This window comes from Thalassophryne amazonica, chromosome 7 (assembly GCF_902500255.1).
Source record: "Thalassophryne amazonica chromosome 7, fThaAma1.1, whole genome shotgun sequence".
NCBI classification, from domain to species: Eukaryota; Metazoa; Chordata; class Actinopteri; order Batrachoidiformes; family Batrachoididae; genus Thalassophryne; species Thalassophryne amazonica.
In genome coordinates this window covers 87,542,375-87,566,977 of record NC_047109.1, presented here as the reverse complement: position 1 = coordinate 87,566,977, position 24,603 = coordinate 87,542,375, and the positions used below count along the sequence as shown (strand labels likewise).

General features: G+C 42.4%; 1 protein-coding gene across 4 annotated transcripts in view; it reads left to right on the top strand.

The window, feature by feature from the left end:
• nbeal2 (neurobeachin-like 2) overlaps positions 1–24,603 on the top strand; it is a 144,182-nt gene that overhangs the window by 95,160 nt on the left and 24,419 nt on the right. For 3 of the 4 annotated variants that reach the window (XM_034174951.1, XM_034174947.1, XM_034174950.1), the window contains 22 exons: positions 687–806; positions 1,046–1,373; positions 2,991–3,073; positions 3,185–3,277; positions 3,436–3,607; positions 5,557–5,690; positions 6,691–6,850; positions 7,128–7,230; positions 7,393–7,543; positions 7,812–7,967; positions 8,071–8,230; positions 8,309–8,397; positions 11,819–12,535; positions 12,665–12,849; positions 13,046–13,202; positions 14,445–14,588; positions 18,589–18,912; positions 22,250–22,399; positions 22,504–22,661; positions 22,813–22,937; positions 23,064–23,181; positions 23,407–23,564. In XM_034174951.1, coding sequence (XP_034030842.1) covers positions 687–806; positions 1,046–1,373; positions 2,991–3,073; positions 3,185–3,277; positions 3,436–3,607; positions 5,557–5,690; positions 6,691–6,850; positions 7,128–7,230; positions 7,393–7,543; positions 7,812–7,967; positions 8,071–8,230; positions 8,309–8,397; positions 11,819–12,535; positions 12,665–12,849; positions 13,046–13,202; positions 14,445–14,588; positions 18,589–18,912; positions 22,250–22,399; positions 22,504–22,661; positions 22,813–22,937; positions 23,064–23,181; positions 23,407–23,564 — 3,985 coding nt within the window. The remainder of the gene's footprint in view (positions 1–686; positions 807–1,045; positions 1,374–2,990; positions 3,074–3,184; positions 3,278–3,435; positions 3,608–5,556; positions 5,691–6,690; positions 6,851–7,127; positions 7,231–7,392; positions 7,544–7,811; positions 7,968–8,070; positions 8,231–8,308; positions 8,398–11,818; positions 12,536–12,664; positions 12,850–13,045; positions 13,203–14,444; positions 14,589–18,588; positions 18,913–22,249; positions 22,400–22,503; positions 22,662–22,812; positions 22,938–23,063; positions 23,182–23,406; positions 23,565–24,603) is intronic. The other variant, XM_034174948.1, reaches the window with a different exon arrangement.

The following is a 24,603-nucleotide window of genomic DNA, read 5'->3' as shown; positions in this document are numbered from 1 at the left end:
TAGACGTAGACTGCTGGGGGGTTCCCATGATGCACTGTTTCCTTCTCTTTTTGCTCTGTATGCACCACTCTGCATTTAATCATTAGTGATCGATCTCTGCTCCCCTCCACAGCATGTCTTTTTCCTGGTTCTCTCCCTCAGCCCCAACCAGTCCCAGCAGAAGACTGCCCCTCCCTGAGCCTGGTTCTGCTGGAGGTTTCTTCCTGTTAAAAGGGAGTTTTTCCTTCCCACTGTAGCCAAGTGCTTGCTCACAGGGGGTCGTTTTGACCGTTGGGGTTTTACATAATTATTGTATGGCCTTGCCTTACAATATAAAGCGCCTTGGGGCAACTGTTTGTTGTGATTTGGCGCTATATAAAAAATTGATTGATTGATTGATTGAACTCTGTGCTGGCGAATGTAAGTTCAAGCCCGGTGACGGGTGCAGCGCAGGTTACATTAGTGCTGTGCCAGATGGAAGAGATGGCGGGGCCTTTTGGGGTGGGTAACGTGCTCAGTAGGTGTTACTGCACAGTGAGTTATCCTCCCTCCCCAGTACTGTAACCCTTGGGTTATAGCCTCAGTGTATTACAGATGCTTGGTGTTTACTTTTGTTTTGTGCAGCAGCATTATGAGAAAATTGTTTTATTTCCGTCTGTGCATTATTGAATTTCGTGTCAACACTTTTTTTTCTGTCTTCATTCCAGCATTCAGTGTCCATCGTCCACATCCCGGGCCGTCGTCCATTTGGTCAGAACCTGGTCACCATTTACATCGATGGCGAGCAGCGTAAAACTGTTCAGCTTCGCTTTCCGTCTTTCAGTGAGGTAAACTGGAGAAGTAGGAACATTTGAGACAAAATGATCTGCAGGCATTGCAGCATAAAATACAATTAATGTGGCTTCATTATCAGTTCCCTGTTACAAATACTGTTCTGTTATTTCAGAGTAACTGTGACCAGCTTTGTTTTCTTGTATCTAATGTATCATGGACATATTGGTTCCGCGCCGCTTAGTTCCCCTCTTTTGTTCTAATTTCCTCTTCTCTCACGTCTCCTCCCATGAAGCCATTTACCTCCTGCTGCATCGGGTCTGCTGGCCACCGGACCACCACCACCACCACCTCCCCCAATCTCTCCACGTCTTCCTCCTTACCATCACCTGAGTTTTCTTTCCCTGTCCATTCCCCCTCGCTCATACGTTCCCAGTCCTTCCCAGCTACCTTTGCTGGAGGACGATGGGGGCCTCAACAAGACTGCCCTGTGAACACCATCTCAGCAGGTATGCAGGACACGGAGTGGGGCACACCCACATCTCTGGATGGACTCCTAGGCACAGCCTTCATCTGCCACGAGACCCTGCAGCCAACTCAGATAAGAGCTCTGCACGCTGCAGGTAGATCCCTCTCTTTGACAGAGCAAATGTTGATTTTACTTCATACGAGGTCTGTTAGAAAAGTATTCGACCTTTTTATTTTTTGCAAAAACCATATGGATTTGAATCATGTGTGATTGCATCAGCCAAGCTTGAACCTTCATGCGCATGCGTGAGTTTTTCACGCCTGTCGTTTGCGTCATTCGCCTGTGAGCAGGCTTTGTGTGAGCACTGGTCCACCCCTCTCGTCGGATTTTTATTGCGAATAAATGTCTGAACGATTTGGAGCTTTGCTGCATCAAATTTTTCCATAAACTGTGAGAGACCTCCAGGTGGACACCATTCGGAAAATTCATATGGCTTTCAGCGACGATTTTATTTTACAGATTAAGGAGTGCTCCAGCCAGTTTAAAGACCGCCCACAGTGTCTGAGAGCGCGGCGCACTCCAAGCGCCGATCGACAGGCTGACACCCCGCTGAAACAACCAGATCATTTCCAACGTGAAGGCTTTGTTGATCCGGGACGTCATCTGACTTCCACAAAAAAAGGCAGAAGACCTGGACTTCAGCACTTTTTTGGCACATTCCACTGTGAATTCCGCCGCTCCTCTTTCCATGACAAAAACTCCTGTAACAGTGGAATGTGCCGTTCATTTCTAAACTGGACGCTGTGTTGATCCGGGATGTCATCTGACTAGCACAGAAATTGCGGAAGACGTGGACATCAGCACTTTTTCGGCACATTGAGACAGACGTGCGGAGGAATTCCACACGTCGGGATGTTTCCGCATGGCGCAAAGCAACGCCGTGATGAAGCCTCACAGGACATGTTGGGGCATGTCCAGCTCATGCACAATTTCTCGGATAGTCACACGACTGAAAAGCCACTGAAAACCATCTAAGCCATCTGAAAGCCGTCCTGTGAGACCAACACGGAGGTGGTTTTGTGCCGCGCTATGAGCGGCACGGTGGCGCATCCCTCCGCTCCTCTTTCCATGAAAAAAACTCCTGTAACAGTGGAATGTGCCGAAAAAGTGCTGATGTCCACGCCTTCTGCCTTTTTTTGTGGAAGTCAGACGATGTCCCGGATCAACAAAGCTTTCACGTTGGAAATGATCTGGTTGTTTCAGCGGGGTGTCAGCCTGTCGATCGGCGCTCGGACCGCGCCGCGCTCTCAACAGCTGTAGGCGGTCTTTAAACCGGCTGGAGCACTCCTTATCTGTGTAATCCCCATAAAATCGTCACTGAAAGCCATATGAATTTTCCGAATGTTGTCCACCTGGAGGTCTCTCGCAGTTTATGGAAAAATGTGATGCAGCAAAGCTCCAAATCGTTCAGACATTTATTCGCAATAAAAACCCGACGAGAGGGGTGGACCACTGCTTACACAAAGCCTGCTCACAAGGGGTTGTGACGCAACCGACAGGCGTGAAAAAACTCACGCATGCGCACGAAGGTTCAAGCTTGGCTGATGCAATCACACGTGATTCAAATCCATATGGTTTTTGCAAAAAATAAAAAGGTCGGATACTTTTCTAACAGACCTCGTACGTACAGAAACAATAATCTTGCTCGTAGAAACTGTGGTTCCAGATATCTTAAGTAGAGCGTGAATATTTTATGGTGTTCTGCTGGCAGGCCCCAATCATGTGTCATTATTCAAAGCGGATGGTGAGTTGTCTGAACTCAACACCAAGCTGCTGCTCTACTACACTCCACAGGTGACTGATTGCACCTCAGCAAACACCAAGTATTGTAATGCACTTTGTAATTTTTTTTTTGAGTCATCAAAAATAAGAATCGTTGTTTAAAAGTGTGCATGTGTGCTGCAGGCCTTCAAGAACCAGATATGCCTGGATCTGGCTGCCAATCACCAATATGATGGCAGGCTGACGGGACACCGGGTAGTGAACTGGGACATCAAGGTTGGATATCAAGACAGTTAAAATTTTCCACCGCTGTCATGTTTGCTTCTTGACTAGATCTTCCTTGTAAATTCTGTCAGTGATGTAAACCAGACTAATGTGTGTATACATGAAGCTCAAATGACAAAATGATGTGTATGGATTTGTTTTCCCTGCAGGATGTTGTAAATGTGGTGGGGGGTATAGGTGTTATGCTACCCCTGCTGGAGCAGGTATGTGATGCAGAACAGATTGACAGTGGTAGTGAGGAGACTTCAGACTTGCTGGGACCAGAACTCACCTCCTCCCGAGGTTCTGCTGCCATGTTGCTGCCACTGAACAAGTCTGCTGGTCAGTTCATGTTTTATTGTGTGTTGGGACTTAGACGAAACCATTACTTCAAAGTGTCTTTCTTGTTTTTGTTTGTTTTTAGTCTATTGTGCATTGTCTATTGTCTATTTTGTGCATGCACTCATTCATTCATTCATTTTCTGGAGCTTATCCGAGTCGCGATGACAGCAGACTAAACAGCTCATCCCGCACTTTCCTATCCTCATCCTGCAACTCTTCTGGGGATCCCGAGGCATTCCGAAGCCAACTGGGAAATATAATCCCTCCAGCATGTCCTGGGTTTTCCCTGGGCCTCTTCCCAATAAGACGTGCTTGGAAGACCTCTCCAGGGAGACGACCAGGGGGCAACATCGCCAGATGCCCGAATCACCTCAGTTAACTCCTTTCAATGCGACGAAGCAGCGGCTGTAATCCTACCCAGACAGTTGAGCTTCTCACCCTGTCCATGAGTGTAAGCCTAGATACCCGATGGAAGAATCTCATTTCTGCCGCTTGTATCCGCGACCTTATTTTTTCGGTCATTACCCAAAGTTCATGACTATAGGTGAGGATAGGAGTGTAAATCGATTTGTAAATTGAGAGCCTTGCCTTTTGGCTCAGCTCTTTCTTCCAGAGGCAGGACGAAGTTACTGTCAAGTCATTCTCAAGCCATCAATCTGCAAGTCCCAAGTCAGTCGATGGTCTGTTACAGTGTCTGTAAAAAAGCACCAGATCACCTCAGGGCTGCTGCCTCAGCCCCAAACTCTTCACCCGATACACCCAGGACTGTGTATACAACATGGACAATACAGTCATCATCAAATACGCTGATGACACGACCATCCTGGGCCTCATCAAGGGTGGGTGCGAGACTGGGTACAGGGCAATGGTTGACAGCACACTTGCCTACAGAGAGGAAAAAGACCTCATCCTCAGTATAGGAAAGACAACCTCGTCTGGGAAGGAGGAGTAACAGGAAGACAGGGGATGGGAAGGAGAGGAACAGTAGTAGCCAGTAGCGAGCAGTTACGTATTTCTGGAATTTATATTTGTATTTACGTTTTGCTAATTGTTTTTTTACTTCTACTTTTGATCCTCTGTGTGCTGCTATACAGTGCTGCTGGAACCTCAATTTCCCTGAGGGAGTCTTCCCAAGGGATTACTAAAATTCTGTCTAATCTAATCTAAGTTACTTCTAAACTGTAAAATGAAGGTAAAATGGTGTATAGTTCCTCTTTAAATAAAAATTGATTAACAATTGTTTGACATGTGAAGCAAACCAATAGCAAAAATTTGACGTATATGTGAAGCAAACCAATAGCAAAAATGAACGGACCTGTTTTTATCCCTCACATTTTAGAACAACCTGAAGAGCTGATCGCATGGATTGAAAGCATTATTGATGAACATATTAATGACATTTGGAGGTATTTTTCATTGGTGTGATTAAAAATATAAATAAATTCTGGCAAGGCAGTAATGTTTCCAAAACTACAGGACAGAATAATGACCAGGTCGAAGGGCATCAGTCAGCATGTACAAGTAATTATGATTTTTTTTTTTTTTTAAATGTTGATGCAGTATAGGTTCTGTAATTAATTAATATAAATTAACACATTATTTTGACAGCCGTGATATACACACACACCAGGATAATAGGCTTGCAAATGAATAATAATATCTATTTAATTAATGCTGATCAGTTGAATGTCAGATGCAGCTTTGCCAGTAATTATTGCAGTAACAGTGAATAATAAGGATTCGGTTTACTCTGTATTAGTGTGCAGAATGTTCCAAGCTAACAAAAACAGCATGAGACAAATGGAGCAAAGAAGTGAGACGAATAGCATTACCCACAATGACTAATCCTGAGATATGATGACATCAATGAAGTGCTGTGTAATGCATTTTGTCAGTGGGTAACAGGAAATCTTCAGTTGTTTGCCTCTGTCTTTCTTTCTTTCTCACAGAAGGCCGGCTTGAGAGAAACAGCATTGCTGCCTTCTTGCTGCTGATTAAAAACCTCATTCGTCATCATCCAGTAAATCAGGAGAGTCTGCTGCAGTGTCATGGGCCGAGCATCATAGGAGCCATGCTGAGCAAAGTAAATGCACTGCGTGAAAATTTGTTACAGCGTGTAGGAAGTAATTGTAGGAAGAAGAGTGATCAGCTTATAGAAAGGACTAGATGATCAGTTGTGTTGCATTGTAATGAGTGGGTGTGGTTTTGTGCACCAAGCAGAGGTTAATTCACAAGAACGGTATTGGTTGCATGATTATGTGGGGACATTTGTGCAGAGGTTGCTAGATCATAGTCAAGTCTGGATACATGCACTGGTGCCATGTTTTTCTGCATCCACGACTCCATGGAACCACCTTAGGTCCTGGATGGCAACCAGCCAGGCAGAAAACCGATCCATCCCCACCTCTTGAAAAATCATAGCTATTGTACAATTGCAAATATTCTAATTGTACTTACACAATTGGAACCTATTCAGGGGTTAGATTTTTACAGTAAATTATGACATAAAGTCATGGATCATGTGCTGATGCAACATCTGCCATGCTACAGAACTGACTCAGGTCCTGGCTAGCAACCACCCAGGGAGAAAACAGCTCCATCCCCATGCCTCCAAGGCAGCCATCTATAGGCTACAGTCTGGTGAAATGTGGGCGTCTCTTTGGCCTTTTCCCATTTTTGGGGTCCTCAGCACTGAGGCACCTGCATTCTGAATCTTAATCATGGAAAGTTGTTGAGTTTGGAAAAAAAAATGTAATAATAGGTTGTTATTGTTGCATTATAGGGAACATCTTCTTTAACACTAGAACCATGTTGTGCTCTTTCCTAAGCATAGTCCAGCTCGCAGGTGCCTCAGTGCTGAGGACCTCAGACATAGGAAAAAACCAGGAGCGGTGTTGGTTCTGTAGCGTGGTGGATGAAATGACCCATAGTGCACAAGCTCCCAAATCTGAACTGACCTGTTGTCAAGTTTGGCAGAGACAAATCTGGAATTCCTGTGCAGTATGTACAGTGTGAAGTCTATTTTGTGCATGTAGTTGCTCCAAAAACTACAAGGTCTTGTCTTCCGTCTCCTTCCTTTGCAGGTTCCAGGCAGTATGATGGACTTGAACGTTTTGATGGCATGCCAGCACCTGCTTGAGCAGGTTTTCAATGAGGGCAACAGTTTATTGCTGCAGCAACTCTACCAGCACCTGCTCTTTGACTTTCGCATTTGGACTAAAAGCCATTTCGCTGTTTCTCTGGGTACGGCATAAATAGCCCTCCGATTGTTGCGTAATGTATCTGGGATCCTTTTCATGTTTGTCAAAGCAATTTGTGTCTCTTTGCATTTGCACAAAGGCTGAAAGGAGTACATGGTGACTAAATGCACCTTGGACTGCATTAATGGTTATTGGTCAGGCAGTGACTAGTTCTCCCCCAACTCCACCCCCATCCCTTTGGTGGAACCTCTCATATTGCTCTGACATTTCAAAATGTTGACCTGAAGTGCAATCAATGAAATATCATTTTGCTTCCACAGCTCATGTCCAGTACCTGTCATCTGTGATAAATAAAGGCAAGCAGCGCATGAGGAGGAAGTACGGGGTTCAGTACATATTGGATACCATTCGGACGTTCTACAGGTAAACATCTTTTGATCAAAATATGGTATTGAATTGAGAAGAATGTCCATAAAAACAGTGCAGTGTTGTTACTGTAAACGTCCATGCAGTATAAACCACTCGATTTGCTCAGAAATACATAATTTTTTTCACTAATATGTTTATCTGTTTGACTGATCCAAGAGTGGAGAAAGATGGCAGCACTCTGTCCGACGGGAAGCAGACGATTCAGACCGCTCTGTTTTCCACGCTGAAAGACTTTCTCAAGTCTCCTACTACTGAGGATCTTCACAGCATCCTCGCCTACATTGTGACCGTAGGAGACGAGCAGCAGGTGGTACTCCTCACGTGTCGTATATCTGTTTTTTTCTCTCTCTCTCTCTCTCTCTCTCTCTCTCTCTCTCTCTCTCTCTCTCTCTCTCTCTCTCTCTCTCTCTCTCTCTCTTTTGGGAGTTTAATTTTCTTATCGCCTGACCTTTTTAGCACACCGTTGAATTGATTATCTTCACGTGCTTTTACAATTCCACAAGTTGAAATCTTTATCTGCCTTCTCCCTCATCTGTTCCATGTGTTGCTCATCATTTATTTCACTCCCCCATCAGGTGGTGAGTGCGTTGGATGTGCTCTACGACCTCTTGCGGACCAGCCCTCCTCGGGAACAGGTGCAGGCCGTGCTGCTGGAGTGGGGAGTAGAGCAGCTTTACTGCTTGTTGCGAACACCCAGTTTTGGAGATGAAGTCAGAGAGAGGGTCTTCAGGGTGAGAACAACTGATTGGACCTTTTCTTGCCATAACTCAACTTAAACATTTGACCATTATATAAAGCATTTATAATAATGTATAATAAAGACTTTCTCTACAGGTTTTATACAAAATACTCAAGAGTGAGCGTGTGTCCGAGCGGGCCAAGCAGCGTATTAAGTTGAAGGACTTCGGTTATCTTGGCCTGGTGTGCTTCCTTGAAGACATTCCCGCAACCATGACCACTGTGCGATGTCTGTACGAACAAGTTCTTGCTACAGGTAAGAGTGACAGAGCTTGGCTGACTACGTTTGAAATGGTTGATGCCTTTATGACTGCATGTTACATTTGCCCTGCAGATAGCAGCCCAAACTTCAGAGACCTCCTCGCAGTCGTCTGTCTGTCCCATCGAGCGGAGCTCACTGTCCGTCTGGATGTCTGTCGCAAGGTCAGTCGATGTTTCTCCAGATCTTAATCCCATATTTGTGTGAAGTTGAAGGGGGCATTGTGTTACAACAGTAAGCAAATGAAGGCATCAGTATCCTGCTCAAAGACACTTTGACACGGAGCCACAAATGGGTATATAATCCACCGACCCTTAAGATAGTTTACCAGCAGAGGCACAGTCACGTTGCCTGCATCATATTTCATGCTGTGATTTGTAAGATTTTAAGAGGGGAAAGCTGGTTTGGCTCTGTTTCTTTTAGGCATAACGTTGACCCCACAGCGGCTTCAATCCCAGTGATTTTTTTTTTTTTTTTACTTCATAACAGCAGTTCATCACCATAAATGACAAAGAAAAATGAATGAACTGGTTAAGAAAATGTGAGCCCAAGTTGTAAACTAAGATAACTGCAGAAAAATATGCTCTAGATTACTACTTCTTTGTAGTCTAAGAATAATCGAGACACAAGAATGCTCCGTGCACACAGTGGGTTCGTTCTCATCTCTCACCGTATTACATCCAAACTACAGCTTATTTCTGGTTTTGTATACTTACAGTGACACATCCATGGAGATGGTACAGTTTACTTTAGCTATGAATTGAAGAGAAATTCTGACAGCCAAAATGCAGAAGACGTAATCGGTTACAATCGCAGTTTCTTCAACACAAAATTACAACGTTGGAATCTAAATGTGAATAAGAATGTCAAAAGCTCAAACAAATCCTCTTACATTGTACAACCCCAAATCAAAAAAAAAAAAAAAAAAAAATCGTGACGATATGGAAAATTGGGCACAGTGGCTTAGTGGTCAGGACTGTTTCCTCACAGCAAGAAGGTCCTGGGATCGTTTCCCTCCTGGGCCTTTCCCTGTGGGTTTACATGTTCTCCCCGTGTTTGCGTGGGTTCCCTCTGGGTCCTCCAGCTTCCTCTCACATCCAAAGACATGCAGTTTGGGTGAATTGAAAACATTAAATTGACTATGAGTGAGGGTGTGAATGTGTTTGTATCTATATGTGACCCTACAATAGACTTGGTATTCTGTTCTGGGTGTACCCCGCCCCTCGCCCTTTGACTTCTGGGATAGGCTCCAGCCCCCCATTAATTACTCTTAATTGGTGTAATTTGGTATGGAAAATGTGAGTTCTATTTCATTGCAGATATACAGGTTGTGTTCAAAGTAATAGCAGTGTGTTTTAAAAAAGTGAGTAAAGCTCAAAATCCTTATAATAGCTTTTATTTTCATACACACAAATACATTGGGCACACTGCACATTCTATTCCAAATCAAAACAGGAAGAAAATTTTATCAGATTTGTTATTACTTGACAGAAAGTCAAGAAAAAATGAATATCTGTCTGCATTTTCCTGTACAAACTCAAACATTTACTGTATAAACTGAACAATGCTTGAAGAATCACTGAAATAATATTTAGTTGTCCAGTTAAACTCACATATAATGGATTCAGGTGGACCAGTGAATTTTATTCATTTTAATTGAAATCCGCCATATGTATAAATCGGACAAAATCAGCCATATGTATAAAATGGACTAAATCCGTTATATGTATGCAACTAATTAGTTACAGTCAGGAGGTGCCAAACGATCTACGGGGAATCCCCAGCACCAATTAGGCTTGTGTATTTCCTTGATTAAACGCCTGACATTGAATCGGTACCGGCTTCATTTAATGGTCAGGTCAAAACTTCATCTAAAAAAAATAAACGCCTGCCTTAAATAAGTGCTGGACATTATGTGCATTAAAAAGATTACATTTGGACGAGTCACTCTGCAAAGTGGTACCATAAAATCCTAAAGCCTGATTTATGCTTCAGTAACTCTGTGGCCATGTAGTGATTTTGACGTGCGTGTGACCCTTTTAAAGTTCTCCGTCACGTCTTTATGCAATTTACCGCAGGAACAGTGGCTTTTTCTGGATTAACTTGTCCCTCAACAAGCTCCACTTCTTTATACAATCATCAAGCTGCAAACCAACAGTACTTGTAATTTCCCTCCATGAATTGCGGGTCATTTGATCCTCTTTTTCCGACTTTGTGTTGTGATGTTGGTCATAATTGCGGACTTTTCTGCCAGTTGTATTTGATCCATGATTGAAATGAAATCAGCGTGCGCACTGCAAAAACTTTTACAATATGATAGAGGAAGGAGTGAAACCAGAAAAGTGACAAATCACACCCCTCTGCTGTCTCAGATTTAGCAGGTGCACAGGTTTACAGCCAGGCAGAGGGTTCTGATCTAAAGCGGTTTCATTTGTCACACCCAGGGATATGTGTGATATGTGTGAACCATATTATGTTGGAGGCAGCAAGCAGCATTTTGTTAATAATCACTGGCCTTGAGTTACGGCCTGCCTTGTTTAGGCACCGGGTCTGAGCACAGTTTAAAAAAATAAACGCCCGGGGCTTTTAATCAAGGAAAACGGTACCCACCTTTCATGAACTGGCGAGTGTCAGTGCTGAACTTCAAAGTTCTAGCAGCAGCATTTTGAACCAATTGGAGAAATCTAATGGTGGACTGTGGTAAACCAGAGAATAGGACATTGCAAGAATCCAGTCTAGAAGAGACTTAGGCATGGATCAAAGTCTCTGCATCAACCATAGACAGGATGGGACTAATCCTCGCTATGTTGTGAAGATGGATGAAGGTAGTCCTAGTGATTTCTCTAATGTGTAGGTCAAAGAACAGGCTGGGATCGAAACCCACCCCAAGGTTCCACACTTTATCACTGATGTATAATACGAGTCTAGGTTAAGCATTAGCTGCTCAAGCTGATGTCTCTGTCTCGCAGGACCAAGGACCATTATTTCAGTCTTGTCTGAATTTAAAAGAGAAGAATCACCATCACATTGGTAGATATTCAGTACATACCCAGTATGCTTCCATGTATTTATGTGGCTCAGATTGGATCTGTGAACATCCAATTCAGTGTTATTTATTTATTTTTTTAACCATATGCCTCTTCGCTATGCATATCTCATACATGCCACATGTGAGCACATGATCCTAATCAGGTCATACGGCTGGAGCTTATCCCAGCAGTCATAGGGTGTGAGGCGAGGTACACGCTGGACAGGATGACACGCTGTCACAGGGCCACAATGTATGCAGTTGTGTAAAGATATCCAAACTGGACTCAGACAGGACTGTGAGGATGCATGCTTTCATTCCTATGAATCACATCCTCAGGTGATTTCACTGCTGAACCTCTCTCCTGATGGGGACCGGGGTTGCGGTGTACATCTCAACCATTTCTGTAGCCAGTTTGAAATGAGTTGTGTCGACTGTATTAAGTCACAGCCTCCACCTAACCTGCTCGTAACAAATCGAAATCTAGCCTCATGTTCTCTGCGAGTACATTCTAGTTGCCTTACTGATAAAATTAATCTCCCTTTCTCTGTTTCTAGCTTTTTCACCTGATATATTCCAACGAGGACTTTGTGAAGCAGCTCGCTAAACAACCTGGCTGGCAGGATGTTTTGACAAAACTCTATGTGAAAGAGTCCTATGAGTCCCGTGTGTTCAGCCTTGAAAACTCCACCGCGTACAGCCCTTTGGAATCCAGTGACCGGCCGCCACTGTGCCGGGGGAAGGCTGTGGTTTTAGAGGACGCAGGCACTAACATCTTCCTGAGTTACCCCTCTTCACAAGACATGGAGGATGATGAGGAGGAGGATGAAGGTGGCCAGCATGATATTTCTGAAGGATTCTGTGATTTATCTCAGTCCCCTCCAAGTGGAGGAGAAGACACACTAAAAGACTACACAGGCTCTATCCATTTTAAGTCATTTGATTCAGTGGACCAGGAGAGTCACTCATCTTCCCAGTCCAATATTGTTGATGCTCTCTTATCTCGTCCAGATGAAGACTACACACCCCTGTCCCCCTTTGGTACATTGCCCTTTGATTTGGAGTTGAGTGGCATGTCAGAGCTTAATTCTGGGACAAGTGCACCTGCATCGGCAAGTAGCCAAGCAAACACACCATCTCCTCTAGATCTCTGTAAACCGTTCCCTCCACTCAGACCAAGGAAGAGCTCCAGTCTGTCCAACGTGCTTGATGATACCAGCTATGGCACAGACCCTCCTACTGGAGACACAATCTCCAATACGTCCAACCCACAGGTATGACTTCCTCAGCCTGTCCATCTAAAACCTTCCCGATTACAGCACTTTTTGTTTTAATATAATTCCAGGCATCATTTTTCATTCTTATCTGTGTGGGTTCAACATTCAGTGCTGTTTATGTTACAGCAGACGCCTGAGGAAGAACTCTGCAACCTTCTAACTAACATCGTGTTCTCGGTGCTGTGGAGCGGCAGCGGGGCAGAGGGGGCGGATGATGTGGTGTGGAGACAAAGGGGACAGGTGTTTTCTGTTCTTACCAAGCTGGGGTCCTCCTGCCAGCTGGTCCGTCCGCCAGATGACATCAAACGCAGGTCAGCATCCACGCAAACTAACTAATCAAAAAACATTCATTACTCAGTTAATCAGTCTCACCATATTCAAACATACATTTAACTGTTTCAGAGTCCTCATTTTTAAGTCTCAATATCAAAAGCTGTCAAAATGTAACGCTGCATTAAAAGTTTGGGATTTTGTTTTTGTTTTGTTTTTTGTTTGTTTTTTTGTCAGTCTGCTAGAGATGATGTTGGAATCATCTCTGTCGGACTTGAGGGATGCCCAGGGAGTGTCTCTGCCTTTCTGTCCCAGCCTGGTGCGCCTCCTAAGGCTGCTGCAAGACTTCCTGTTTGCTGAGGGCACAGACAACTACACACTGTGGAGTGAGAAGGTGCAGCACATTGTGTACCAGTGACACTATTAGTTTGTACTAACCCATCAGTGACACTGCAGTTGTTGCCAGTAACATCCGCTTCTCTTTGTGGCCTGAAAAACTTGTTTGACTGGATCTTTTGTCCAGTAGCTTCCAATGTTTTATCTTATTGTGAGTGCAGCTAAAAAGAATAGACTATAATTCAACTTCTGCTTGACCACCTTCTACATGATTCAACTACCACTATCAACGAATTAAAACGCACAACTCTACCACATCAGCGATCCACAGGATCCAAAAATGTTCTCCATATTCAGACCAAGAAACACAATTCGGATCCTTTTTTTGTTTTCAAAAGTTGTGTACTTTTTTGAGTTATTAGTAGGGTTTGGTTTTTGTTTTAATTACTGGCAGTTATTCTGTCCTTAGAAAAAATGTTTTATCTGACAATGACAATATTATCATATCCTGAATATATAACTGAGTCATCACAAAACATTGAGCGTAACATATAGCAATGGATATTGTCAGTGTTTAAAATAAAAATCCGTATAATAACTTTCAAGTAATCTTGTTAATTGACAAAAGAAAACAAAAAAAAGTTTGACATCATTCTTTAAAGTGGAGATTGAATTTCAGCATAAATAAAATGGATCTAATTACATTATAGTGCACAAGTTCATGATGATAAATAGGCAAAATAGGTTTGTTTAGTCTGTGAAACAGCATTAGAAAGTTGAGATAAAAATGACTCCTGTGGTTTTCCAACAATAAATTTTATAGCTGAATTTGTGATGGTTGGCACAACACGGTGGCACAAGTGGTTTGTGCACTTACTTCCCAATAAAGGTCACCCGTGTCCCACTCACCTTTTAAATTAGAGTTTGCCTGGAAAGGTATCTGGCCAAATCAACATGTTCATCCATATCAGATCCACTGTGGTGAGCGTGAGCAAACACAGGAGAAGCCAAAACCAAGAATCTGTAACAACTAATTTGTCATCATTCATTTGTTCCTCAATACAATAGCAGGTGTGTCAGGGTGCGGCTGCTGTCTGCAAAATTTGAATGTCCACACTTTTTGTCTTGCAGGAGGTAATGATTGGGTGTAGGTAGTACTAAAGCATGTTTTAAGTACAGGCTGAGGTATACTTAATATAGTGAATAGCATTAGGTTGATGCTCTGTAGGTGTGGAAACAGGTCTGACCTTTTTTGTTTGGTTGGTTTTGTTTTGAGTCCTTTGTTGTTGCTATACTCTAGATCTTTGAAGGGGTGGTGAACTTGCTGGACAAGTTGAAGGCCTGGCATAGCACCCCAGGCAGTCCCGGGAACACTGAGCTGAAGGAAATGGCTCAGATCGGTCTGCGTATCATCACTGGCTACATCCAGCAACAGCACTCACAGGTCAGCATCTCCAAATGCTGTTCACCTTGTCTTATCTCAACTAGCCTGTCAAGTACAAGCTGAACTATCTATCTGTGAAACTGCACACTGGAGAAAATAAATTAAACAGGATTTATAGTGCTTAGAGAGATTAGTGCACTGAGATATGGCAGGTTAGAGAAAATCAGGTCTTCTATTGGTTTATTTTCCACTGCATTGCAGTCATTCTTTTTGGGGAGTGTTCTAGGGATTGAGTGTGTATAAATTATCGAACTCTGGGACTTTACCTCACATGGCATGCAACTTGTGTGCATACCTCACAAACAGAAGGTCGCCAGTTCAAGGACACTGCCTTACATCTGGAGTTGTCTGAAAAGGGATCCGATGTAAAATTTACACCAAAATCAAAATGCCAATACATTTGGGAACTGCTGTGGTGACCCCGAGTGAAAACAGGAGGAGCCAAAAGAAATCTCAAAGTCTGTGTGTACCATGTACAACTAATGTTCTGCAGGTTTTTATTGAAAATGATGAGCTACAAACAATGTTGTGTAAAATGTAAATAGAAACAGAATACAATGATTTGCAAATCCTCTTCAACCTATATTCAATTGAATACACCACAAAGACAAGATATTTAATGTTCAAACTGATAAACTTTATTGTTTTTTGCAAATATTTGCTTATTTTGAAATGGATGCCTGCAGCACATTTCAAAAAAGCTGGGACAGTGGTATATTTACCACTGTACATCAAAGGTGATGTAACACAGTGGTTTGTTTACCACTGTGTTACATCACCTTTCCTTCTAACAACACTCAATAAGCGTTTGGGTACTGAGGACACTTAACTCTTGAAGCTTTGTAGGTGGAATTCTTTCCCATTCTTGCTTGATGCATGACTTCAGTTGTTCAGTAGTCCGGGGTCTCCGTTTTCATATTTTGTGCTTCATATTGCGCCACACATTTTCAATGGGCGACAGGTCTGAACTGCAGGCAGGCCAGTCTAGTACCTGCACTCTTTTACTATGAAGCCACGTTGTTGTAACACGTGCAGTATGTGGCTTTGCATTGTCTTGCTGAAATAAGCAGGGACGTCCCTGAAAAAGACATTGCTTAGATGGCAGCATGTGTTGCTCTAAAACCTGGATGTACCTTTCAGCATTGATGGTGTCATCACAGATGGATGTGTAAGTTGTCCATGTCATGGGCACTAACACACCCCCATACCATCACTGATGCTGGCTTTTGAACTTTGCGCTGGTAACAATCTGGATGGTCTTTTTCCTTTTTTGTCCAGAGGACACAACGTCCATGATTTCCAAAAACAATTTGAAACATGGACTCATCAGACCACAGCACACTTTTCCACTTTGCGTCTGTCCTTTTCAAATGAGCTCAGGCTCGGGGAAGGCAGCGGCGTTTCTGGATGTTGTTGATGTATGGCTTTCACTTTGCATGGTAGAGTTTTAACTTGCACTTGTAGATGTAGCAACGAACTGTTAACCCTATAACGCCAAGTGTATCATATCTGATACAGGATTTTCTGAGATGTCTGCTTCATCAGTGTGATATTTTCTCCCCAAAAATCCCATCGTATACAATGAGATACTTGTAGTGCACAGACAAACCACCAGATGTCAGTATCTTATGCATCAGAGGGCCCTCAGATGAGACATTCATAATGGCTGCCTGAAACAAGTGATCCACAGTAATTTCCCTAAGAAAATGCAGCATTTTATAGGTTTGAAATGTTATGTTTGCTCTAGATTTAAAATGGATGTTTTTATGCTAGAACGCCCAATGTAGCAAATATGATACAAATAAAAACTCATATATGCAAAAAGGTTTTTGTTTTTTGTTGTTGTTTTTGTTTTTTGTTTTTTGTTTTTTGGTGGGTTTGTTAAAAGGTCCAATAAAGACTCTTGTTTCAAAAAATTAGAATTTTCTGACAATTATTTCACAAGGTGGGCTTTATAGGGTTAACTGACAATGGTTTTCTGAAGTGTTCCTGAGCCCACGCTGTAAGATCCTTTACACAATGATGTCGTTTTTAATGCAGTGCTGCCTGAGAGATCGAAGGGCATTCAATGTTGGTTTTTGGCCTTGCCACTTACATGTAGAAAGTTCTCATTATATTATGGACTGTAGATGATGGAATCCCTAAATTCCTTGCAATTCAACATTGAGAAACATTATTCTTAAAGTAGACCTGCATTGAAATAAATGCAGTCAGATCTTTGGACCAAAAAATGACTTATATTTACACATAAGATCCTTCTGAATGTAGTAAAGTAAATCTGCAAGCCCAGATCTGTCATTCAACGGAGAAATCTTCATTTGAAAATGACAAATTTACAGCTAACATTTAGCCCTCCGCAAATTGTCCCTCTCATCATGGACGCTGCCGAGACGTCAGGGACAAGACCCTCTCCCAGCATGCATTGCGCGCGCCAACTGTAATTTGTGGATTTACGTCAGTTTGCATCTGCACCTTTTTCTTGTCTTATACGGAACGATCTACTTTTTAAAACTTCATATTGTCTTGCGGTACACTTGGTGAGTACACATTTCTTTTATTTGTGCTTGAAAATTATTTTTGTGGCCTTTTTCATACGCCCGTTTGATTGAGTGGCGTCGCATTGAAAATCTACTGTCTTTCACCTCCAGTGTACCGTCGCGGGCTACGGAGGCGAGACCCGCAAAGAATTCAAGTCATTAAAAATATATAAATCTTTCTCAGCGGCCACAGAGCTCTGCGGCTCCGATTACCGAGACGTGCGGCACTGCGGATTTTGCAGCAAGAAGTCTGTCCTTGCGAGTAACAGGTGTCACCGCGCACACTGCATTAAAACAGCGAGCGTAGTCTCTGGACTTGTGCCAAGTTGGCTGCAACTCCATTCAGTAGACAGAGAGGTGGTGCTGGCTGCACAGCAGACACGGGGGTGTGAGTGCCGCTGCGGCATTTAACGAGCGCATGCACTCGGTAAGCGTATCTGGGGCAGTGAGAGCGAGGCGTCGGGGAATAATGTTGTCGATGCCGCCGCTGATCTGATCCCCGGATCTGAGCAAGCAGAGCTGTATCTCACATTCATTGCAGCTTACTTTTGGATGTTGAAACCAGGATGTGTATAACAGTAACATTACTAAGAGATAAAATCAATTTCAATGCGGGATCGGACTGAAGGCGGGAACGCGTCGTCTTGTCACCGACGTCATGGAAATGATCCGGATGTACAAACTGTTTTCACAGAGGGCTAAATGTTAGCTGCAAATTTGTCATTTTTAAACGAATATTTCTCCGCTGAATTACAAATTTGGGTTTACAGATTTACTTTACTGCATTCACAAGGGTCTTACAAATACATATCAGCTATTTCTTTTCTGAAATCTGACCACATTTATTTCAATGCAGGTCTCCTTTAAACTGTTGGACTATTTTTTCACATAGTTGTTCACAAAGTGGTGATCCTCGCCCCATCTTTGCTTGTGAATGGCTGAGCCTTTTGGGGATGCTCCTTTTATACCCAATCATGACACTCAACCTGTTTCCACTTAGGTGTTCTTTCAGCATTCATCAACTTTCCCAGTCTTTTGTTGCCCCGTCTCAACTTTTTTTGAAATGTGTTGCAGGCATCCATTTCAAAATGAGCAAATATTTGCACAAAACAACAAAGTCTATCACTTTGAACATTAAATATCTTGTCTTTGTGGTGTATTCAATTGAATATAGGTTGAAGAGGATTTTCAAATCATTGTATTCTGTTTTTATTTACATTTTACACAATGCCCCAACTTCATTGGAATTGGGGTTGTACCTGCAATCGGCCAATAGTCTAGCTGCTAGACTATTGGCTGATTGTGTCAACCAGTTAAGTCATGTAGGGCTGAGTTGTCAAGCTGCCTTTTTAATTTTTAAATTCAATGTAAAAGAAATCTTGAGTTCCTTTCCAGTGGATGAGGAGGTTTTAATGTTTTCTTTTGAAGTGTAATTGTATTAACTTGTTGCTGGGCCGCTTCAGGTATGTGTGATGGCCTGTGTGAAGCTGCACAGCCTACTCCAGACAGTGTTATGTCTCAGCTGGGATGAGGTGTGCTTTTTGCTGGGGCAGCTGGGCGCCCCCCTGTGGCCAGGAGGTGTAATGGATGGTACCAGCTGCGGACATTTGGAGACCTTCTCTCACCTGGTGCCCATTGTGCGCACGCTCCTCGACCAGCACGCTGACCCCGTCACCCTCCAGAACCTGCTGCCCAACCTCCCCATCACCAACGGCAGCACTACCTTCGCTCAGGATTTGAAAGCGTACTGTCACACGCTGGAGTGGCAAGAGTTCTACCAACAGGAGGTCAGTGTGTTCACTGTGCATGCGTTAAAAACATGTTTGTTTTTATTTTTTATAAAGGTTATGTTTATGGAGTCTAATCTTTAAGCTTTGAGCGGTTTTTATTCAAACATTCACTCTGAGATAATGTTTTGTCTGCTCTCTGTCACAAGTGTAAACGCAGGATTTTTGAAATCTTGCCTCTTCTGTAAGCGCTTATCTGCTAGTGGGAGACGGAGAAATCTGATGGACAGGATTATTTATATATATCACGCTACCATAAATGTAGTTTTTAGTCCTATATATATATATAATAAAAGCATTGAACTCCCATATCATTTCTTGCTGACGTTCAGTATATTTTAGGAAGGGGTTTAGTTTATGCCTGAACATAAACGCTGAGATATTTTATGAACTACTGCCAAACATGCGTGCTCCTCACCAGATATGTGGATTCAGCTTCATGCTTTGTGACTGTCCACGATCATAAATCTGTTTTGTTTAAAATGTTTTGTATATTGGTTCCCACAGTACATTAACCAGCATGACACGTTTAGCAGCCAGGCACACTGTGCGCACGTATGTCGGAATTTGTTTGAGCTCCAAATCAGCGGTTCTCAATCCTGCTGCTTAGATCCCCAAAGGCAGCATATTTTCCATTTCTCCATGATCTACCAAGACCTAATTAACCAGACAAGTGGATTCAGTCAGGAGCTGTTTGATCAACAGAACAAACCTAATTTGTCCTATATGTCGGTACTTCAGGGAGAGATGGGGTATAAACCGTATCTGTATCCTCATAGTGATGGATACAAGTGGCAGGAATAAGATTCCCCCTTCAGGTATCTGGCCTTACACTCTGGGACAGGACAAGAAGATCAATTATCCAGGAGGTACTTGGAGTAGAGCTGCTTTTTCTTTGCATCAAAAGGAAACAGCTGAGATGTATCGGGTGTCTGCTGAGGATGCCCCCTGGTCATCACTCTCCGGAGGTCTTCCAGGCACATCCAACAGGGAGGAGGCCCCAGGGTAGACCCAGAACATGTTGGAAGGATTATATTTCCCAGCTGGCTTTGGAATGCCTTGGGATCCGTCAGGAAATGTTAAGAATATTTGGCTGAGGATAGGGAAATGTGGGATTCCAGGTCTACTGTGACCTGGACCCAGATAAGTGGCAGATGAATGAATGAATGGAAAAAATGTATCTATATATGCAAATTAAGGTTTTACCATGACATACAAAGATAATAAAGGGATTATTAACCGAGTGCGAGGTTTGTACAGACCTCACTCTCGGTTAATAATTCGTTTATTATATGGCTGTTTTTTTTATATATATATATATATATATATATATATATATATATATATATATATATATATATATATATATATATATATATATATATAAACACGCAAACTTCCGGCTCATAGTCAGACCCATTCTCTTTCTTCGCCACCATGAAGAACTTGCTTAACAGATCGCTAGCTGGTAAGCTCTCAATCTGTGTGTTTTTTCCTATGCACATTTATGGAATATGTTCATGTTCGACTGGGTTTTTTAAATCGTGCGTTTACACTTCTTGTGTGTAACAAAGTTTTCAATCTGTTCTTGACTGTTTGGAGCTGTGTTTTTATCTTGTTGATTTTACACGTCCACTACGAGCTTGTTTGCTGTTAATTCCTCCATTTTCTTTGTTCGCTTTTTGTTTTGTTTTATTTCACCCTCTGAAAATTGTAAACAAAGTCACAAATCTGATACACGATCCGGACCGATTGTCATAGTAACGGTCTGATATGATATGGGAACATATCAGACTGGAAAACAGCCCATCAGAGCGCGCGTAGTGTCGTACCCATATAATATACAATTATAGACTTTTGATGAGGTGTTCCCATGATTATGCGGACCTGGTCATGTTGGGGTTCACCTAGGACTTGGCCGAAGCGAACACCATCCTGGGTTCACCGAGGCCTTGGCATAATCACGGGCACACCGAAACCAAAAGTCTATAACTGTTTTATTATATAGTAAACAAGAAAATTGGGAGTTTGTCAAACATACTAAAACTGAAAAATCAATCTCAAGTTTCAGTTCTTTATTATTACTGTCATACTGCACCAACAGGTCCAAAATATTTAATGAGCACAATCTCTAAAGCCCCTTTCAAGCCCCCTTTGCCTCGAGCTCCCTGTGGTGTCATGACGACGCAGGAATGTCTGCGTCAGGTGTGCGCTGCAGACAGACTGTGCACTCTGATTTATCTTCTAGTTTATATTTGTTCTTGTGCTGAGCTGCAGGTCTGCGCTCTGAGTTCTGTTATAGTTTATCTTTCCTACTTTGACCGCGAGATGCACGAGCGCACGCATGCGAACGAACCGTCTGTGAGTAAATATGGAGATGTGTGGAGTTATACTTGATGTGGACATGTCCTGTCTCTGGCAATCAGTCTGTGAGCAGGACTTTTATGGACTGTGTTTAAACACATTTGTGAGAGAAGATGAGGAGCTGCTGCAGCAGCGTTTTTTTTTTTTCTGTGCTCTTAGTTTTTACTGCATTGTGTACATGGCGTCGTCATGTCGAAGCAACTCGAAGCAGGCCCGTGTAAAAGTGGCTTAATAAGGAATAGTCTTTTTGAAATAATGCACAGGCATCATGTAGAATCTTGTCAACAAACTGACCTCCAAAGTAGGCATTTGTATCGCTTTATCTGATTGGTCGTTATCGATAGAAAGCGTCGCTTGATTGGCTAGCGCTACGCTGCACGCGAGGTGTACTCGGCTCCACCAGTGGTCAACTCGGCATGTGGTATAGCTGAGAAAGTGGCGAATGGGCCAATCAAAAGTTGGCAAAATCACATACCATATAATAATAGCAGTTATAAAATCCTTGGTAAAGACAAAAAAAAAGTTTGTCAACAATCAGAACATTTTATTTTTGTAAATTCATACTTTCTCTTGTCTGAAAAAAAATATCAGCATTTGGGTCCATCATTAACGTTTGTTTTGGGTCCACATGGACCAGTATGCACCACACACGATGCTTATTGTCCTGATTCATCATGTCTATGCAGATCTTGACTACTGCAGACCAAGTTTATTTTTTTGGCCAAATTTAATAAATGCATATTTTGTGGGGTCAGGGGTGGTGGCCAAGCAGTTAGTGCACATTACTTTTCAAGTTATCCTGCTGACAAAAGTTAGGGTTAGTCAATGGATGTAGTTTAAAACACCACGTCTTTGTCCATTTTAAAAGATGATTAACAATAATACCATTGATGTGTTGGATTAACAGATAAAGTGTGCTTATTTGGCACATTGAGAGTCGAGCTGGTTCACAGACTTCACGTCATGCTTTCAGGTTCAGCCGACCATGGAGCAGTATGAGCTGGACACGTTCGGGAGGAGCCATGATATCATGTCTAACTTCTGGAATTCTTGCTTTGATGACGTGATGAGTACGGCTTACAAACGGGACAAAGACAGATCTGACAGCAAGGCAAAGTTTCAGGTTGGAGTTCAGTTGACCAGTAAATGAATGAATAAATAAATAGAACTCTGTTTCAGCCTTTCACTTTGTGGTTTTTGGATATCTGTGTGGGTGTGTGGAAACAGGAAGTGATAGTGGACCCATTCCTGAAGAGAACTAGAAGTGAGAACAATAGGTACCACAGTGGACAGAAGCAGAGCTCCGGCCAGCAGGTGGTGGTGTGGCAGCACTGGAAAGCTCTGCGCCGGCTTTTGGCCAGTGAAAGGGGAGCATGGGCTGGAAGGTATAACAGCATTTTTTATTATATTTCTCTCACACATATTAATTAGACACATCAGCAGCACAGTTTTCTCACATTATTAGAGATAATATAGTTTTTTCATTTTTAATTAATTGAATGTGCTGAAATATAACTTTGTCTGAACTGACATTAGGGCTCAGCCAGAGGTGAAATGGAAACTTTCCAATGCTGAGACATATTCAAAGATGCGTCTCAAACTTGTGCCGAATTTCAACTACGACCCTCATACTGAGGCCAGCGCCCTGAGGGACAACATGGGTATGACACAAGTGATATTGATTTTAACCTTGCATTTTCTCATAAACGTGCTTGACGATGTTATCATGATGATGTTTTTGTGATTTTTTTTTTTTTTTTTTTTTTTTCTTCTTCTTCCCTTTCCAGGAGCTGATAGTCCTCGTAGCTCTGAAACTCTCCCATTGGCTGTTGCCAAGGAAGCGAAAGTAAGTGACATGAAGGACGACCAGTTAGGAGAGGAGGATCTCGTCTTTTTGGACAACAAGTAAGTCTCCAATTCACCAAACATTATTACTGGTTTTCTGCATGGTTAAATTCACTACAAGCTAAAATTACACTGATTTCATATTGTTTAATAAGTTAATATCATTAATAGGTATTAACAAGTATTTAACAACTTCCCAGTGAAGGTTCAAACCCAGATATTTGCATTCGGAACTCCAAAAATATTTGTGTGTGTGTATATGTGTTTTTTTTCTTGTGTCTTAAGGGCAGAGGGAGAAGATGAAAGCCAGAAAGAAAAACTGGTTCTGTCTGAAGACTGTGAACTCATCACCATCGTGGCAGTCGTTCCAGGTCGCTTAGAGGTTACCACACATCACCTTTACTTCTTTGACGGCAGCAGTGAGAAGGAAGAGACAGAGGAAGGTAAGAAGCATAACATACATATATATACAGGGGTGCACATAACTGGTACTCATGGTGCTTGTGTGTGCTAAAAATGCTTAGCAGAGAACACGAGGGAAGCACTTCATAAGAGGAAAGCAATGACGGATTGTAGGAAAGGTGTTTCTTTCTGCTGTGCATCAATGATGTTTAGCACACACGAGCACAATGAGTACCAGTTATGTGCACCCCTGTGTGTGTGTGTGTATATATATATATATATATATATATATATATATATATATATAAACGCAACACTTTTGGTTTTGCTCCCATTTTGTATGAGATGAACTCAAAGATCTAAAACTTTTTCCACATACACAATATCACCATTTCCCTCAAATATTGTTCACAAACCAGTCTAAATCTGTGATAGTGAGCACTTCTCCTTTGCTGAGATAATCCATCCCACCTCACAGGTGTGCCATATCAAGATGCTGATTAGACACCATGGTTAGTATCCCCCCCCAATAAAACAAAACTGCACCTTTCAGAGTGGCCTTTTATTGTGGACAGTCTAAGGCACACCTGTGCACTAATCATGGTGTCTAATCAGCATCTTGATATGACACACCTGTGAGGTGGGATGGATTATCTCAGCAAAGGAGAAGTGCTCACTATCACAGATTTAGACTGGTTTGTGAACAATATTTGAGGGAAATGGTGATATTGTGTATGTGGAAAAAGTTTTAGATCTTTGAGTTCATCTCATACAAAATGGGAGCAAAACCAAAAGTGTTGCGCTTATATTTTTGTTGAGTGTGTGTGTGTGTGTATATATATATATATATATATATATATATATATATATATATGAGGTCTATTAGAAAAGTATCCGACCTTATTTTTTTCAAAAACTGTATGGATTTGAATCACATGCGATTACATCAGACAAGCTTGAACCCTCGTGCGCATGCGTGAGTTTTTTCACGCCTGTCGGTTGCGTCATTCGCCTATGGGCAGGCTTTGAGTGAGCACTGGTCCACCCCTCCCGTCGAAATTCCTTTGTCTGAGAACTTCC